The sequence below is a fragment of the Cyprinus carpio genome, chromosome A3 (assembly GCF_018340385.1).
Source record: "Cyprinus carpio isolate SPL01 chromosome A3, ASM1834038v1, whole genome shotgun sequence".
In the NCBI taxonomy this organism is placed as follows: Eukaryota; Metazoa; Chordata; class Actinopteri; order Cypriniformes; family Cyprinidae; genus Cyprinus; species Cyprinus carpio.
In genome coordinates this window covers 34321640-34341201 of record NC_056574.1, presented here as the reverse complement: position 1 = coordinate 34341201, position 19562 = coordinate 34321640, and the positions used below count along the sequence as shown (strand labels likewise).

Below are 19562 nucleotides of genomic sequence, written 5' to 3'. Positions count from 1 at the left end.
ACACTGAATATGCATACAAGCCAAGTCAGAAAGCCAACTTTATTTCTAAAGTGCTTTATGCAACATAGATTGTTTCACAGCAGTTTCACAATAGTTTTAATTTCAAATTCTGCTGTAAAGCAGCGAGTCATTAGTGTCACTATATAGCTCAAATCAGTTCAGTGTTCAGTTCAGTTGCATAATTGTGTAAAATTCATCAGTTGTACATGCATACTGTATATAGTGTATATGTGCATATGCATGTATGTGTGGAGTGCTATGACAAACTCCTGTGCTCCACTGCACTCTGAACAAGCCAAAGACACACTAGAGAGGTGTTTTACATTGTTCACATCTGTGTGTAGTTTGACATGCGTGTGGCTAATTGTTTTATGTTTGTGTGTTGAGTTACTACACAAAAATACCACTTTTAGATGAGTTAAAATAGTTTTGAAAGAAGTGTTTGCTTTTGCAAGTCGTGTGTGTTTTGTGGTTTTGTGTGTAGAGTTTTGAGAAATGGAGCCATAGTTTCAAAAACTATGTAAGCATTAAAACATCAACAACAACAACAAAACTGTAATGATGTGGTGTGACAGTGTCCATACTATCCTGAGAACCAAAAAAAAAAAAAGTTTTGTGATTTTTTTTATTTTTATGTCATTACATTGGTTAATATGGAAGAGGATTAGGGCCAAAAAACAATAATAATAATAATAATAATAATAAACCCATCTCGAGATTAAAGTCTTTATAATGTGAGATTAAACTCATTAAATTTCTAGAAGAAAAAAAAAAGTCGAAATAAAATGTTGAGAATAAACTCATTAAATTACGAGAAAAAAACATTTAGAGAAAAAAATTGTTAAATGTAGAAAAAAGTATAAATAAAATGTTATCGTAATTTAATTAGTTCATTCTAAACATTACATTTTCTTGAAATTTAGAGTAAGTGTTTATTCTCAACATTTTATTTATTTTTTTTTAATTTTTAGTGGTTTGTTTTTATTCTTTTCATTTTGTTTTTATTTTTTTTTTTTTTTATAAGAATATCTCAAATTTCATAGGAATATTGATTTATATTTTCTTTCCCTATTGACCTGTTGTGTTTCCCCAAAATGCCTGATTAACACAATGTTTGTCCTGGTGTCCTCACAGAAGACATGTATGAAAATTATGCCCCGTTTCAAAGCAAAAAAAATTATATTCCGATTTGAAACCCCACAACATATTTTTTTTTTTTTTTTTTTTTTTTTAAATCAGTAAGATTTAAAGGATAATCACAAAATATTAGCATATTTGCCTAAGAGTGCTAAATTTGATCACTCTGTCAATATCAGTCATTTTTAAAGTCCAAGGAGAAGGTGTTTATGATCACAAGCCTCCAAACTTTTGAAATCCCATAAAAAGCCCCGAATGTGCTCAGGACATCCGGACTTAAAACTGTGGCACGTAGCGTCTCAGAGAAATTCACTAAAGTACAATGTCCTCTAAATAAGACAAAAGTCTGTGCCGGGTCCCAGGAGGTCAATGTGACAGAATCAATGCAAGTCTATGGGAACTTGCTATCACAGCGCCCCCTAGCGGTACTGCTATTGTTTTTCACTCATGACACTTCGCACTTTTAACCCAGTTTTTAGGAAGCCTTTTTGGGTTCGCGGAGGGCTGAAGTCTATGCTTTCGTCTATAGCAAACTTAGTCCTTAATTCATGCATTCCTTTGTCCCGGTGGACACATGCCTGCTAATGATACACCCTAATTTACCCAATTTTTATTTATTTATTTATTATTATTATTATTTTTAAACTCCCTCATATGATGGTCCCTTTGCGAATGATCCTCTTAAATGTATTTATTTTAATTAAGTTGTTTAGTATCTGCCTTGTACCTTTTCTATCCACGGTTATAATACATAGATATATAAATCCGAAGAGATACATTTGTAATCCAAATTTGCATAGCGTTTTTCACAATAACCTTGTCCATCTTCCATTTTCTAGCGCCCTCTAGCGACTCCTTCGGTCTCCTCGGGTGATAAATCTCTGCCAGCTCCTAACTACTCCGCGAGTAAACAATGCATGAGCTGAGAGGCTCCGTGTTAAAAGTTCGACGGCAGGCGGTTTGCGTCCGCTGATTGGACACTGGATCCATGAATGAAGTGTGTCGTCAGAGCCGTGCTCAAATTTGATTGGCCGCTCCGTCACGTCAATCACGCATGCACACGCCCTTTCATAATGCAGCATGGGGGAGAGAACGTAACAAAATGAAGGCTTCGTAGCGGAATATAGTCTTAACACCAAAACAGATCAAACGATTCGCGGTCACTCACCGATGGGTACGTACATGATGTTCTTCTCATGCGTGTGGTGGCGAATGATGGACGGATTTGTGCTCGTTCTTCAGTAAAAGCTTGTGTGAGGGCTAGGAGCACATTGCAGCAGTACGAGCGCCACGTTCGCTTTGAGAGGCGGCTCAGCTCAGGAACTGAACCCCTTTATATCTCCCCGAAACTTCCAGCCAGCTCGGTCGTTGTCGCTGCATTTCACCAACGCTGACTGCGCGAATGCACAGAAACGGCGGGGACTGTCGAAGAACACGGCAGTGTTTACGCTAAATCGGATGCTAAACTAGCTTGTTAGCGAGTGACTAGCAGCTCACAGCGCCCGCGTCTCGTGTTCTGACGCTCGCAGCGCAAAACACGCTCTCTACATTCACATTAACAGTGCAGGCGTTTGGTAAACTTGAAGATTCAACCCGTCATCACGATGTCCTTGACCATCAGAGGTTTCTAACCGCACCGATGATAATCTGTGAGGCTAGCGTACTGTAAATTAACTGTGTGTTGTCATTCGCTGATGTCATCCACCCGAGCTAGTATCTCTTACTTTTATGACCAAGCTTTGCGTTTCATAAGCGCATAGATATAGTGCGGCGAAATGGTACGCGATACATTTTCAGGCTGTGTCTCAAAAATGTAACGTTAGCTGCCTACCAAGAGCACTTCGAGGCATCATGTCACGACCAACCCGCTGTCTAACAGTGTACTGAAACAAGATGAGCTGAACACAGATTTAATAAACCCGGCAGCTGAAGAGTAATAGTGCTAGTTATATACCGCATGCCATGAGCAGCACTCATGGGACACGTGCTTTTAGCCGGAAGTCCTTTAGCTCAGGGAGACACTGTACCATTCATCTTCAAGTATCTCAAACGCATGTCAGTAATGTAATGTGATTACGTTTGTGCGACGCAGAAAGAAAGAAAGAAGACGTTTTCATGTAGGCTTGCTTAATGACAAACATGCAGCTTTATGCCATTTGTTAGTGTGTTGTGTCTCTTATGTTTTAAGACGGATAGTTTTATGGTAATCATATTTACTGGTTCTCCTGTATAAACTGGTATGAGTTATAAACTCTGAATTAATACATTTAAATACGTTTTCTGTTATAGATCAGTGGGTGTAAATGATTAAATTATTATTTATTGTGTTCATGACAAGGGCGGTAAAACAGCCCTTACAAAACATGGACAAACTGTTATTAATTAGTGCTTTTTGTGGTGTAGAGTCATGTTTATGGTGTATATTGACCTGAGAATCATTTTCCTTGAAAAGTATATAAACATCCATATGGTGGGGAGGCCTGCTGAGGAAAGGCTAGAAGCATTCCTGGATTGGTGTGTGTGTGTGTGTTTGTGTGGCTCTCAAATGATTGACAGCTACATTACTCAAGCTACATTATCAAATATTAATCGTATTGATTCTCCTCATTCGCTTGATGTTCTTGTCAAATGCTCGTTTATTATTCATCTGTGTGTTCTTTGTAGAGTCGTGTTGTTTTTATTTCATACTGTTGTAAATAATTAAGTCGTTCTAGCATTAAATCCTGCTGTTTATCATTTCTGTGTGCAGTTGAGGTTTCTCTAGTTTCTTTGAGCGCAGTTAAATAAATGTGGATAATATTGTTGGAATCTGTATTCGTGCTCGGTGTGATTATTTTAAGATCTGCTGCTGAATGTGTGCATGTGATATTGGCAGTAGAGTGAGGAGATGCCCGTGAGGATGAATGTCGTAATGCACACGAGCGGCACACACGTGGTGCAGGTTGTTACATCACTGCATTCAGCTGACCGCAGCTCATGCAGGGCTGTGTCACCATTAATCGCAAGCGCACATGAAGGTTAGTCTGCCCTTGTGGTGTGATGCATGTGCAGCCTGCTCCTTTGCTCTGTACGTCAGCACTAGACCTGATGAGTAAGCCCATGCAGGACCAGACTCAGCCTTACTGGTCTTCTGTGTCCTGAATGCACCAAAGTGTGCATCCTACAGTCTTTTTCTGAAGATCTATTAAGGCTTTGTCTGCATAATGAATTACAGCCAGCTGAAAGAGATGCTTTGTGATTGATTCTAAAGAACCTGGTTATGATTGATATTTTTAATGCCTTTGTTTAATCCAAAAGAACGATCATGTAAACGTGATAAGATTCACTATAAGGTCCCGTTATTTGACGTTATAAAGGAATAGTTTACCCACAAATGAAAATGTGGTTCTGAAAATGTACTCGTCTTCAGGCCATCCAAGATTAAGATGAGTTTGTTTCTTCATTAGAACAGATTTGAAGAGATTTTCCAACGCAGTGAATGGGTGCCGTCAGATTGAGAGTCCAAACAGCTGATACAAACATCCACAAGTAACCCACACCTCTCCAGTCCATCGGCATTTTAACTTGAAATGTTGCTAAAATTTGAGTCTTCTCCATAATATTGCGTTCAAATGTAAATTAAAAAGTCATCTTGTCTGAATCAGGAGAGAAATGTGCACAGATCAAGCACACAAACAAAAGCAGTCCAAAATAGTTTTAAACCAATGTATTGGTGGATTTTGATGTGAGAGGACAACAGGGAATGGGTTTTTCACTGGAGGAAGCGTTATTATGGATTACAAACTTGTATTGGACTGGAATGGTGTAGGTTAGTTGTGGATTGTTGTTTTTATCAGCTGTTTGGACTCTCATTCTGACGGCACCCATTCACTGCATTGGAAAATGTCTCTAAAGCTTGAGTAAATTTTCAGCAAATGTAGTTTTTTTTTTTTTTTGAACTATTGAAAATGAGGTAATTGATGCTCATTCATAGTTTAGTTCAGAACTTAGTGATTAAACAATGTAGTGATTTCTGCAATTACTTGAACCTCTGTGTATTTCATTTAATCTGCTACAGTGCATTTATTTATGTGATATTATGCATGCATTAATTCAAGTAACATTCTTAACCATTTAGATGGTCTGTTTGTTTCTTTTACATCAAATTCTGTTTATTCTCAAAAGCAGGCACAGCAATACCTGATAGGTGTGCACTTTTCCCTAGAAGCAGTGCTGTTACTGTTATGTAACAACACAGCTGCCACGTCCTTACTGTTCACCTATTGGATTCACAGGGCTCTAGACTAACTTTTTGCACTGGTTGCACTGGTGCGCCTATATTTTTTCTTAGGTGCACCAGCACAAAAGTTAGGTGCACCCAAATTTTCGACCGCATCACATTTAACACCGCAGTTTTACAAGTTCACTTTTTTTTAAATCGCTGTCCATATAGGCAATATTGACTTATTGACAATCTAGTCAACATAAAGTTCTTTATTTGAAGCACAATTCTACAAGAAAAGTGACTTACTGAAAAGTGTTGGTGCTTAAAGTGCTTCACTGAGCTGAAATTTAAACTTAAAACATCTCAAGATAAATGAAATAAAAAGAAAATCTAAATTAAGTGTTTCAAGGGCTTCAGACTGAACATCTCATGGCTCAATGTCTTATGAACTATCCTCCATTGCAGTCACATGCCCCTCAGATGACCAGCTCCTGTAGTTTGGTCTTCTTGATCTTTGGCCTTGGCTAAACCAGCTGGACACACTCTCTCTCTAGCAGCAAAATCTTCCAGACTTGGCCCCTCTACACTGATTCTGATCAGATCTTCCACTGTGTCTGAATGAAGGGATGCTCTAGTGTCTGATTTGAACAGCTAAACACTCCCTAAACAGCTTAGTCTACTGTTTCAGCTATTAAAATAGTTCAGTTTTGTATGTAATAGAAAGTTATTGTATTTCGTTTCCTTTTTTTATCAAGTTAATTTAGAAAAACGTATGGAGCATTTTTCTGTTTGTTAAATATAAGTTTTAGTTCTTTTAAAAGTAATGACCAAGTGGCCAGCGTTAAGACCGTGAGCCTGTGTTTGATCAATTTATCCTTCTCAAATCATCACGACTCGCCTAAAATAAAATCTATAGATTTAAAACAGTTCAAGCATATAACAATGTTTAAACGTTAGACCCAGATAAATGTGCGCTATATCCAATCGTCTGTGTGGAGACACTTCAGGACATGGAGACACCAGCGTGATCACTTGCATTTTTTTTCGGTAGACATGCCTTCATTTTTGAACATAAAGGTAAGAGTAATACATCATTCGTAACTGCAAAGGGTCTACTTTTATTTGTGTGCGCTCACAATATCAACAAAACGTTGTGCTTCTGTAAAATAAAGAAGATAATTTGTGGTTACAATGGTTTAACTATAGTGACCGAGTGTTTTATATAATAAAAGAATGTTTGTTTTAGTTTATTAGTATGTCTATAGAAAGCTTTAAATGATTACTTAATGAAATTAAACAAATCAAACAAAACAAAAACTTTCATTATAATCATAATCCGTAAAGATGCACTTCTCTCTAAAGGTGTGTCTGAGGAGATGGCGGGTCAGGATCAGCAACTTCATCCTTGCGACAGACTCAGGAAACACTAGTTTATTAGTAAATAATTCAAATATCTCCTAACTATTTCCCCGTCAGATTTATGGTAATTACTTTTGCCGGTGCTTTGTGGCAAGCTTGAGGCTATTGCGTGTATTTGAACGCAGAACTGTTCAGCTGCGCTGCTGCTGCGGGACACTAAACACAATCGAGCCGCTCTTGACAGTCCCGGTAGCACGGTCTCGTGTTGTTTCCACCAGCGCGGCAATTCTTTTATTTTTTCCATCACTAATTGCTGGATGTCTACAATATAAAAGTAAGGGGAAGTCTAAAACAGGCAGGAGGCCCGGCCTGCATCTGAATTATGACATGAAAATTATCCTGAAGGCCAGCAAGAGGGGCGTAAAAAGTCGAGGCCCGTCGGGCTCGGGCTGAAATGCAGAGCTCTAGTGTCTGTTGTTGAACCACAGGGAGACTTTCAGAGTCGCAGAGATTTTTTTTTCCCCTCGAACGGCTGGTCGCACCATTGAGAAATTAGGTCGCACTCTAGAGCCCTGATTTAGTTGAGATGCAATGCTTGGATGTTGCATTTCATGTATCTTTGTGCAGGTTGTTATCTGCAAGGCAAGCGAAAGCAATGTTAGTGCAGTCTTGTGGTTTGTGGCTAAATCACACTTTGTATTGCCTCTGGTGTCTTGACTGGTTTGAGCGGATGTGAAGGCTCCTGTTTTTCAGTTGCGTCTTGCTAGGTTGGCCAGATAAGTTTCATGAAATATCTATTCTGCTAGAATATCTTACTTGCCAACGAGCTGGTTAGATACGCCAGATTTGTTGCTTTGCATGAACTTTATACTGGCTTTGAAGAATAGGTAATCTTTGGGATTTTTTTTTAATTTTGTATAAGTAATACTGAAGCTTCTGGCTAACCAAATCATATGTGTTCATTTCCGTGAGTCGGTTTCCAATTTTTGTTCTTTGTTGTTCTTCATCAGTGACACATAATGCCGATAGTAGACAAGCTCAAAGAGGCCCTGAAGCCGGGCCGCAAGGACTCCAGCGACGAGGGCGACCTGAACAAGTTGCTGGCTTCATCCGCCAAGAAAGTGCTTCTGCAGAAGATCGAGTTTGAACCTGCCAGCAAAGGCTTCAGCTACCAGCTGGAGACCCTCAAGACAAAATATGTGATCCTGAATCCCAAAAACGATGGAGCAGCGGCACAGAGACAGACTGAACCTGCTCAGATTAAGAGACAAAGTAAGATCACCAACATTTCTTGAGGCCCACTGTCTCAGTATTTCATTTTTCAGTTTGGTTTATAATTGTTAGTAAGGATTTATATTTCCATAATTGTCATTAAATTACAGTCTCCGAAAACCTGAGTGTTGGGCAGAGCGATGGGATCCCTGCTCCGCAGAAGATGCTTTTCCCTGGGAACAAGCTGTCCATGAAGTGGGAGCGGGTGTATCGGGTTGGAGCCGGCCTCCACAACCTGGGCAACACCTGCTTCCTCAACTCTACTGTGCAGTGTCTCACCTACACCCCGCCGCTGGCCAACTACCTGCTCTCAAAGGAGCACAGCCGATCCTGTGAGCAAGAGCTTCAGTCAATATTACTTTTAGCTACTGCACAGATGTGAATGCTTGGACTGTGTGTTGCACATATTTATAAAAAAAAAAAGAAACAAATGAAAAATGCTAACATTGTAGAGGTAGCTAGTTTGTCCCATTGAATATTTCATGTCTGGAATTCACCATGAATGCTGATGTAAAATCCCTCTTTTGTCTCCTTCAGGTCACCAGTCGGGATTCTGCATGATTTGTGTAATGCAGAACCATATCATCCAAGCCTTTGCCAACACGGGCAATGCCATCAAACCTGTATCATTCATCCGAGATCTGAAAAGTAAGAGCTTCCTCGAATTTGTTCAAGCAAACATGCGGCACTTCCAAAAGTCTTTTTAGGCTAAGAGATGACTTAGCTGTTACAGGAAGTGCTGCTGATGACTACACTATGGTAGCGTGTTGAGTCATGAGATTGTGTTCCCAGATGCTCATGAGAGTGTCCTTTCTGCTCATTATCACATCACTTATCCTTTTCTCTCTCTCACTTTCCGCAATTATCCTCTGACATAACCGGACTTTTTTCAAATCCTTCAGAAATTGCTCGGCATTTTCGATTTGGGAGCCAAGAGGATGCTCACGAGTTTCTGCGTTACACCATTGACGCCATGCAGAAAGCTTGCTTGAACGGATATCCCAAGTAAGACCACTACCGTAACTAAGTTACTGCAGAAAGCCCAAGAGTTAGTTTTATTGGATCAGAGGAATAATGAGCCCTTCTGCTCACAGACTGGACAGACAGACACAGGCCACCACGCTGGTCCACCAGATTTTTGGGGGTTATCTGAGGTCTAGAGGTAAGCACAAATATCACAGGCAAACGTGGTGCATTGAGGTCCAAGATTGTGTTACCTAATAAAAGTGGGAGGATTTTGCTGGCTGCTGGAACCAGCTAATTTTATTGTTAATTTTGAGGTTATGATTGAAATATTTTTTAAAAACGTTTTTGGAACAAGTATCTTAAATGCAATTTATTCCTGTAATGCAAAGCTGAATTTTTTTTTCAGCATCATTGCTTAGTTCTTCAGTGTCACATGATCCTGTAGAAATCCTTCTAATGTGCTGATTTGCTGCTTAAGAAACATTTATTTCTATGGATGTTGAAAATAGTTGTGCTGCTTCCTATTTCCTGGAAAGCGTGAGATCTTTACATTGTTTCCTCTGATTTTGCAGTGAAGTGCTCTATTTGTAAAAGCGTGTCGGATACGTATGACCCAAACCTGGACATCGCCCTGGAGATTCGGGTGAGATTCTGGCTCTGTTTTTCAGAGCCCTGCGGTTCAGTCATTTAAGAATGATGAATGTCTTTTGTCCCAGACTGAAATCTCCTCTGAATAACATTAACTCCCTCTCTCTTTCCTTCTTTTCAGCAAGCGGCCAACATCGTTCGTGCTCTGGAGCTATTTGTCAAGCCTGATGTTTTGAGCGGCGAGAATGCCTACATGTGTGCCAAGTGAGTTGTATACCCATAACCACACATAATCTTCCTTAGCAGTTTATACAATACCATCAAAACATTTTCATGCAGGCCAGTCGAGTTTTTGATCCAGTTAGCAACCACCCAGAAGACCATGTTAGCATCTCCAGAGCCGCAGCTTGACATCAGTTGTTCATCATATTGTTTTCTCGCTTTAGATGTAAGAAGAAAGTTCCAGCGACTAAGAGGTTCACAGTCCACAGAACATCAAATGTGCTGACGCTGTCCCTAAAACGTTTCGCCAACTTCAGTGGCGGAAAAATTACCAAGGTATCAGCCTATTGGTTTGACTGACACACAAACAGGCTTGTAGTCTGTGATCAATCACTGATTGATGGTTTTCTGTTAGGATGTTGGCTACCCAGAGTTCCTGAACATTCGTCCGTACATGTCCCAGAGCACGGGTGATCCTGTGATGTATGGCCTCTATGCTGTCCTTGTGCATTCAGGGTACAGCTGTCATGCTGGACACTACTACTGCTACGTCAAGGTGAGCGCCACGCCAGGGCTTTTAAATAAAACTCATTTGTTTGTTAAAAAAAAAAAACTGACCACTGACTTTACTAAAATGACTTCAGATTATGTTGGTATTTTGAAAGATGGCAGTCAGTCAAAGTTAAAGTGAAAAACATTGGTCGGAAGATCAAGGAGCCAATAAGAGAAACAAGATCTTGATGAGAGAGCTTGTTGCTTCCTGATGTCTTTTTCATGTTTCATTTGTAAGGCTAATATTCTGATGCAAATGTTCTTTCATAGGCCAGTAATGGACAGTGGTACCAGATGAATGACTCAATGGTGCATTCCAGTAACATCAAGGTTGTTCTTAATCAGCAGGCCTATGTCCTCTTTTACCTGAGGTAATATTCATGCTCTTTCATCTACGCTTCATAGTGCAGTAGCCCAGCAGATAGGCCTGATTTTTACAGTCACATCTTTCCTGTGGTAGGATCCCTGAAAAGAAAAATACAGATGCTTCAAATACAAAGCAGAACATTGTGCACTCTGGGAGAACTAATATGACATCGGAGCAGCTGAAGAAGAGCACACTTAATGGACCTTTGTCTTCACCACAGATTACAAAGGTAGGCACGTCTGACACAATCTGGAGATATGATATGAATAAACCCAGAGGAATTTGCCTGTTTTTACCAAACAAAATCACAGATGTTTACATTGAAGGCTGAACAGAAAGCTGCACAGAATCAGTTTTTTTTTTATATAAATTAAATAAGAATATAAAAAAAAAAACTAGCAGTAGTCACATTTTATTAAATTTAGAAATAATGTGAAATAAATCCATTAAAACAAAATGTTTACAAACCTAATAAACATGCATTTTAGTTTCCTTCACTTCACAAAAAATGTAACTGTATACAGAGCAAGAATGAAAAATATAAATATAAAATAAATTATTTGCATTCAATATAAATTTTTATATTAATAAATTTAAAGTGAAACTGAATTACCTGCATCTGGAAAAGTACAGAAAAAGTTGATGTGCCTAACAAGCACAAACGATGTGAAAGTTAAATGTGAGGAGAAAAAAAAAGTGAAGCCCATCAGATAAAACCAGAGCCTGAATTTCGTTTTGGAAAATTCCCCCTTTAGGTGGCTCTTTGGGGGGATTTTTTTAAATCATCCAACTAAATATTTAGTCACCCAGTGTATTTGTGTTTTACAGTTTATAATGTTGTTGATTCATATTTAAATTGAGGAAGATACTTAAAAATAACTTTGATTTCAAACTCTGAATTGAATTTATTAGAACTAAAAAAGACAACAAATGACAAGCAATGGCACAAACAAATACAACAACAAGATACAACTAAAATGAACTGTGCTTTAAGTTTTTCAGGTAGGTATAACAGAAACTGTGGTAAATCTATTTATCTTTAAAACAACACTGGTTAATCTTGTATAAATAAACATTAATGACAGACAGCAGCAGGTTTATTTAGGTTGCTATCTCTTTAAGAGCTCATGCACAGATCTACTGTAACTGTTACACATACATTTTGTTTACATTCACTTAATAGCTTATATACCGACAATGTTTAGTATAAATCGACTGTTTACGTGAATATACATCAAGACAAGCGTTTCGATATAATTTTGTACGTATTTGGCCGGCACAAGGCACAACGCGGCTTCATTCTGTAGTTGTGTGCTCTCAGATGCTTGAATGTTTAAAATTGTAAGATTTAAAAGCATGTGCAAATTATCCATTCCGTCATCTGTGCCGAACGTCTTTCACGCTGAAATATTTGCAGGAATTTCCTGCATTATAATAGATGAAGATGTTGTTTAGTATAACTCATAAGCAAATAAAGTGTTGGAATTTGTGGAATTATGACATTTCTCTTTGTGTTATTTGGAGCAGTATTTTGTAATTCACCAACAACTGAAAAACCATGAATGATGCTTGAAAAACATTACTTCTGTTATTTTGGCAAGTAAATATATATCTGATATACAATGTTTTATATGTTACCACATTAAAGGATGCAAATATAGGGATTAAAAGTGAATGAATTGAGGTAAGGCTCTGGAAAGAGAAATAACTCGTGGAAAAATTGTTCAAATTGTGGAAGAATCAGGTGAACAAATCCGACATATGAAGAGTGATTTGTTTTTGTTTGATTTTTGGCTTGATCCAGATTTGTTGGGTGAAGTATCTATTTTGTGTATTGGTGTGTCGGTGTTCCAGTTGGGTGGAGTTTTTTAGGTTTTTGGTTTTTGAAGTTGTCTAATGGTACGGGGAACTCCCATGCCCTGCCCAAGCCGCCCGGTGGACCCACACTGATCGAGGAGCCCTTTAAGAAAGTGAAGAAGCCAATACCTCAGCCTCAGTCCCGCAACGGCACTCCTGCTCCATCCAATGGCCTCTCCAAACCCGACACCGACAAGAGGAGCAACAGCGAGGGCCGCGGCCTGCCATCATCTACCTCACTCAAATCCCTGTCTGACACCTCCTCGGCAGACACCTCCTCTGAGTCTAAAGTAAGTCTCTGTGGACTTGTAGTACTTGACAGTCATACAAGAGTTTTTGGTAATGATGACATGATATATTTAAATAGAAACTGTTTATCCCTGATTACCAAATTCAGGTCTGAAGATGTTTCCCTTTATTTAGTTAACACTACATATTCATTAAATATTATAAATAAGTGTAGTTTGATGCAAGGCTAGGTGATGAACATTGTGATTAATATTTTTGGGCGCATCGTCCAGCCGGAGCTTGATGTTCACCTCAGATGTTGTTTGTGTTGCCGCTCAGGAGTCTATTGGCACAAGGAGCGCACCTGTGGGCGATGCCTCTAGAGTGATCGGTCCAGCGTCTCCAGCTAAGAGCACAGAGCGTGTGAACTCCGAGGAGCAGAAGGTGGTGAAGCTCAAACCCCAGGCCCTCACCAACGTCTCGTCAGAGCCCGTCAGCACCATGTCCCCCCCGCCCGCCAAACGACTCGCCCTGTCCGCCAAGAAGGTCAGTCTACCAGCTCCATCCACCCTCGTTTCATCTGCTGGTGGTGTTCAAGACCGTTTGTGTGTTCGCCTTCCCATGTTTGTCCACTTCATTCCTCATAGATGTACTGGTGTTGAAAAAGCTCTGAGATTTTGCTCACACTGGCCAGTATTAATCCTGTGATAATAATAATGATAATACGTTTACTACTTCCAGCTCATGTCTGTTTTGTCGGTTCGCAGTCTGCAATGCTGTCCTTTTTAAAAATTTCTTTTTTTTTCTCTTTTTTTTCCTAACAACTTCTAATTCTTCTCTGCTACACTTTCTTTTTTTTCCTCCCCCTTCCTGCTTTTTTCTTTCTTTCTTTTCTGTTTGGTCTTGATTTCTTCCCCACATGGGTCCCCTTGTCATTGTCACGTTTCATGGCTATGTTTTTTTTATTTTATATTTTTTTTTAGACCACAAAGTTTTTATTTATGTCAATAACTGCAGGCCAGTCCCTGGCAGAGCCCGAGCAGCAGCACTGAGGCTCCGCCCCCTTCATCTCTTCATCTGTCCAGTGACCCCACACACCTTCTCAGCCGGGCCTCAACCCACTCGCACCACAGGTACTCCCTCGCTCTGAACTTCAGAGCAGATTCGCTTTAAGTTTGACTTCCCTTTTGAGATGAAATCCCCATCTTTGTTATTAAAGTTACGTTTAAGTTAAGGCTTTGGCTCTGTGTGTGAATAAATTGCCGCATCAGAGCTGCTTTGCTGTTGTTGTGACACTCGGCACACATCTTGCTCGCTTTCGGCTGCGCACATCCCACATGTTCCCTGCCAAAAAGAACCTAGTAAGCTGAGGTTCTGTTTTAAAGCAGAAAAGCTCAAATATTTCCACTGACAAGAAAACCCCAGAAATCACTGCGACAAGTTGTGAAAGAAATGCTGATTATAAATCTAGTTGATTCAGTAACATTTTTTATAAAACTGATACATTTACCAAATCTGTTGGTAGTGCCAGGACTGCAGAAAGACATATCATTATATCTGTTCTTATTTTACTATTAATTTGGTATCAGAGTACATCCCACATCTCTACTCCTAAAAATTCAAATGTTTCTGTCTTTTGCGCAGATTTTCAAATTTGGGAATTTCTGATTCTCATTCGCTCAACCTGCAATCTCCACCTTCGACTCGCCTTCCTAAAGAATCAAGTCCCCTTAAACGGCCCTCCTCCACTCTGGATCCGCCCGCTCATGCTCTCTCTCCACAGACCAATGGCGTTAAGCCCCAGCCGCCCAGTACACCTAGACCAATCCAGAGCCAGGACCGGTCAGCCTCAACTACAGGACTACCCCAGGGGCTCACCAGTCCCACTCTAAAAAAGAAGAAAAAGAAACTAAAACGACGACATTTGGAAGTCGAGCAGGATGCCCCTAAAGCCTCGCCCCCAGAAGAACCCAAGCCAAGTACTGAAATCAGGAAGAAGAAGAAAAAGAAGAAGAGGAAAAGGGAACAAGAGGCCAATGGTCTTGAGGGACACAGAGAGTGTGTACAGTCCCATCTCGAGCCCCGTCGGGATGAGGACTGGTGTCTTGGAGAAACTTGGAGTATCATCTCAGAAGCCAAAGAAAAGGAGTCTGAGTCATCTAAAGTGGCAGAGAATCGTGAGACCAAACCTCAGTCAGTGCCTCCGACCGGCCAGCCAGAGACAGACCCCGTCCCGAAGAAGAAAAAGAAGCACAAACACACAGAGCAGCTGGAAGAGCTCAGCAATGGAGTCACCGTTTCAAAGTGGTGAGCTGGTTACTGAAATGTTTAATTACAGGCCACTGAGTCTTTGAGCTTGGCTCATGATCATAACATGTTAACTGTACAGCTTCATTCACTTTAACTGGAAATGGCTTATTCTTTTCTTCCAGTGCTGTTGTAAAAGAGGTTGGTGGTGCAAATGCTGTGACTGAATACCTTGGAGAAACCAAGAAGCAAAAGAAAAAGAGAAAACAAAAAAACTTCAGAGAAGAGGAGGAGAGACCGAGGGATGAAGAACAACTTGATGTTGAGCTTCAAGAGACCAATGGAGTCGAGTTGCCTCGTCAGAAACCTGGAAAACCCAGCACAGGTATTATATGCTCTGAACATTTTAACAAAATATTCACTCAAACATATTAGGCTGAATTGTGTTCAAATCAAATAAACTGTACACCAGAGCAGAGTTTATGGCTTTGGGTGCAATTCTTGGTGTGTATCAGAATCTGACAGCATATCTCCGAGGTAAACTTCTGGCATTTTCTGTTACAGCTGCAGTGTTCGTTTGGGACAGCCAGGTTCAGGATGGCTACAAGCGTGAGCAGAATCATCAAGAAGCAGACGGCGTGTCGAGGAAAGGCCCGTGCTCTGCTCCTATGGGCTGGGATGGCAAGAGGAGCTGTGATGTAGTCGAGGAGCTCCTCAAGAACTCCTCAGATAAAGCTTATGGAACTGAGAGTGAGTTGTGCACAAAACCTCTCCGTTTTCTTGAAGTGGAGAAGTTCAAATTAAGTTTCAAGCAATTCTAAACTTGTTCTTCAGGCATTTCAAATGAAAACGGACGATCTCTGTTTCTGTTGTGATGCATTTTAAATGGCCTGTTTCTGTGTTCAGAACAATACTGGGGAAAATCAGAGCACAATTGGTAGTTGAATTATTGCATTTTGCATTTTTTATGTTTATGTGAAGCACAGCTTTAAGAGGGAAAAGTGAATTAAGATTAAGTATATGACTTCAAACGCTCTTAAAGTTCTCACCCGCACCTGTGCTTGAATTCTTACCATGACCTGAAATATCGATGGTGTCTTAATTTCTTTCATCAGTCCTCAGTTGGGAAGGAGATCCGTCATCCATCAGCAGAGACGCCTTAGAGGATGCACGCTATGCCAAAAACCAGACTGTCATTGACGAGTGGGACATGGAGTTTGACAGTGGAAAAGTGAGGACTATAACTTTGACCTCTCATTATTTTTCAAAGTTAATTTTGACTTGTTAGGACTATGAAAACCTTATACACTTACACACACACACACACACACACACACACACACACGTATACATATATTAGTGTTATATGCAAAGTCATTTCATTTCTTTCCTATTGAATAGGTAAAGAAAATGAAAAAATACAAAAAGGAGAAGAGGAGGAATGCAAATGTCTTCCAGAAGATCCAAGAGCATCGTAACATGTGGTCAGTCACGCCGGGAGGCAGGAGGAGCAGTCTGGGGTTTCACCACTGAAAGGTACTCTTGACACCTTTGTTTTCTCCCTAGTCCAAATAATAAACACTGGTTTTATGCCAGGTTACAAAAGTGCTAAACAATTCTCCATCTGTCTCCTCCATCGTTGTTTAGCCGTAGTACAAGCAGAATGTGTGACAGTGCGTTTTTTCCAAAGTTGAACATTCTTCAACTCTTGGCGCCAAGAAAAAACAAACAAAAAATGAGAGAGTGCTTAGCATTAAACAGACGCTCAGCGCTCGACATGCTCCTGGCGTTTAAAAAAAACAAAGCACTCCCGTTGAAAAGAACTGAAAAAATACACCATCCTAGGGAAAAAACGTTTTGGTGTAAAAACATGGGTTACATCCTTCAACTGTTTTAATTACATTTGCTGATTTTGCGGTCCAAATATTGTTTTGTTTTTTTTATTAAAAATATAAGTGAACTAGGGCTGCACAATTAATCGAATTTCTAATTGCAATTACAATTATGGATGCCACAATTACGCTCAAAGCGGCAAATTAATCGTTCAAAGTCCACTTATGTTATTCTGCTCGCTTATGCGTTTTTTCTTTCTACATGTTATCTTGAGGGTTTTTCCCATTGTTTTAATTTTAGTTTTAGTATAACATTGTAATACCATATTTTTACTTTTTTATAAAGAAACCAATCTGATGTATATTTGACATTTGAAGCTTAATATACTATAGAAAAGCACTAAAGGTTTTTCAGTTAGAGTGTTTTCAGCTTATTTTCATATAAAAATACAGCATGCAGTTGCATCAAACAATGATATAAACATCATTCAGTGCAAATTGTGATAATCGTACTTAATAATCCCAATTACAATGTCAAGGGAATAATAGATAATTATGATTTTTGTCATAATCGTGCAGCCCTAAAGTGAACGTGAAGTATCTTTTTCCTTTAGACTTCTGTTTTGTTAAGAACAGTATCAATCAGCTTGAAATGAAATTTCTTTAAATTGGGAAATGTAACAAATAACGTAAATTGTAATTTGGAGAAAAAAAGCTGTGTTTTTATAACAAGCAGTTTGACTGTCTCATTGCAGTTTTGAGGTGCGGATCCCAACCGTGTGCCCTGACCAGACCAGTTACTTAACTGGATCAGCAGCAGTCGGATTTGTCTCAGATTCTTCTGAAGAACCCAAGTCCACCCCGAGTGCAACAGTACTGTGAAATAAAGCGATGAGGCTGAGGTCATCTCCTGAGGCTTTAGTCACCGTCTGAAATCCAAAATACACGCCAGTAATGGTGCCCTTATGATCTTAGGATCATAGGAAATAGGACAAACTGCAGTTTTGACCTTTGATCTCGATTATTCTTATTGTCATAAGAACAAATATTTACCAGGGCCAGTTTTATCTTGGAAAGACTACACAGCTTGGCGAGCATCTGTAAAGGCCAGTGAGCAAAGCTTCCTGATCTGGGGTCTGTTATTAGGAGGAGAATCCTCAAAATTTCTAAAAAACGGCAGAATGAAGCCCCTCTCTCCAATGCTATTACATAATTAATCTGACTCAACAAATAACATCACTGTTCCCATTATGCAACTTTTGTTCACTCATTTATTTAGCTTTTTCATATTTGAGCTGGATATTATTAGGCACTTGCCTGACTGGATCATCTGATTCCTCTCCTCTGTTGGAGGAAGTTGTGTTGCCTTTTAGTTTGCCAGAGACTCACAGCCCTGCTGTCTTACATTGCAATACATTTATTGCTTGTGATTGTATATTTTCAGGTCTTGCCTGCTTAAATACTAGCTCATCTTTCTCAAACTCACCTAAGCAGAGTTTTGTTTTTGTCCCATTGGAATACATGAGCATTTTTAAAGGGAACCGATTCTCTTGTGACAGTATCTCTTCAGATTTTCCAAAATCCAAAAATCTGTTTTATGCACAGTGCTGCATATAACAATGCAATACATTTCATCCATGTGAGCTAAAAAAACAAAACAAAAAAAAAAAAACATGGGCCTTAACACAAACCACTGTGTTTTTGCCAGGAGGGCTGAATTAGCGCGTCACATCCTGTATCTCTTTTCTACTCTCTATGCAACTACAGCAATCCCATGGATGCTCTGTGAAGGGGTCAGTCCAGGGAAAAACTAGACAAAAGCTGGTCCAAACATCATCTGTGTGAGCTGTAAACGCCCTGTCCGTTCCATGTCTGTTAGCAGCGCTGGGTCAAAATGATGTACATGCTTATCCACCGAAGAGCTGTCATAGGAGTAAACCAATGTTGAAGCTTTCCTATTTAGGACATTGTACAGTCTACCTTGTGCTCTCTGTGCCCCCTCCAGTCATTCTTGTTGTTACAAACCACCCCCTCATGAATCCTTGGGTTTTAGAAAAGTTGCCTTGGTTTAATTTTTAAAAATGAATAGAACATATTGCAAATTATACTTATTAAACCGTGTTAAAATGCACATTGCTAAAGTATTTAAGGTTTGTGGAATTGTAAATGGGAAATTTTATCAACCAGTAGATGTGTGTTTGAAAGGCCTACGTTCTGTAGGATGTCTGTATTCTCTTAGTTCACTTCAGAAAGGTTATTTTCAAAAAGCCTGAAAGCTGAAGAACACGAGGGTGTCTTTGTCATATTTGAATCGATGGTTCTGTACCTAATACCTTTTCTGAAAATGAGACGTCATTCAGTATTGCAAATACATCAATATAGATATACTGGTGCAATAAAGTTGTGATTTTTGTGAAAGGCTTGTTTTCAGGATTTCTTTTCTCCCGCATGTTTTTAAGGTAAGAACAGAAAATGTGAGTTTGGATGTTTCTCACACAAAACTAGTGTATGGTTTCAGAAGAATGTAGAGGTCAAGGTGCACAGACTTCAAGCAAGAGGCTTTAAAGCACACACACTGATATTGTTGTAAATCACTTTTAAACTATGAATATACCACTATGTGTTTAGATTATTTTAATGGTGGATTTTCTGGGTCTGGAACAAGGCTACTATATGTAAATGTGTGTATATGTGTGGGTTTATGCAGAACATGCAGAAGACGGCTCCATTA

At 39.5% G+C, this 19562-nt stretch overlaps 1 protein-coding gene across 1 annotated transcript; it reads left to right on the top strand.

Annotated features, from left to right (window-relative positions):
• Nucleotides 1–2166: 2166 nt before the first annotated feature.
• Nucleotides 2167–19249, top strand: LOC109073325 (ubiquitin carboxyl-terminal hydrolase 36). The gene is made up of 21 exons (XM_042731348.1): nt 2167–2311; nt 7711–7972; nt 8083–8304; nt 8510–8620; nt 8875–8977; nt 9067–9134; nt 9511–9581; nt 9708–9790; nt 9973–10084; nt 10164–10304; nt 10571–10671; nt 10761–10904; nt 12487–12814; nt 13092–13298; nt 13770–13885; nt 14397–15059; nt 15185–15384; nt 15564–15749; nt 16115–16230; nt 16401–16535; nt 17587–19249. The coding sequence occupies exons 2-20, from the start codon at nt 7720–7722 to the stop codon at nt 16530–16532; spliced, it is 3357 nt and encodes a 1118-aa protein (XP_042587282.1). The 5' UTR covers nt 2167–2311; nt 7711–7719; the 3' UTR covers nt 16533–16535; nt 17587–19249.
• Nucleotides 19250–19562: the final 313 nt, after the last annotated feature.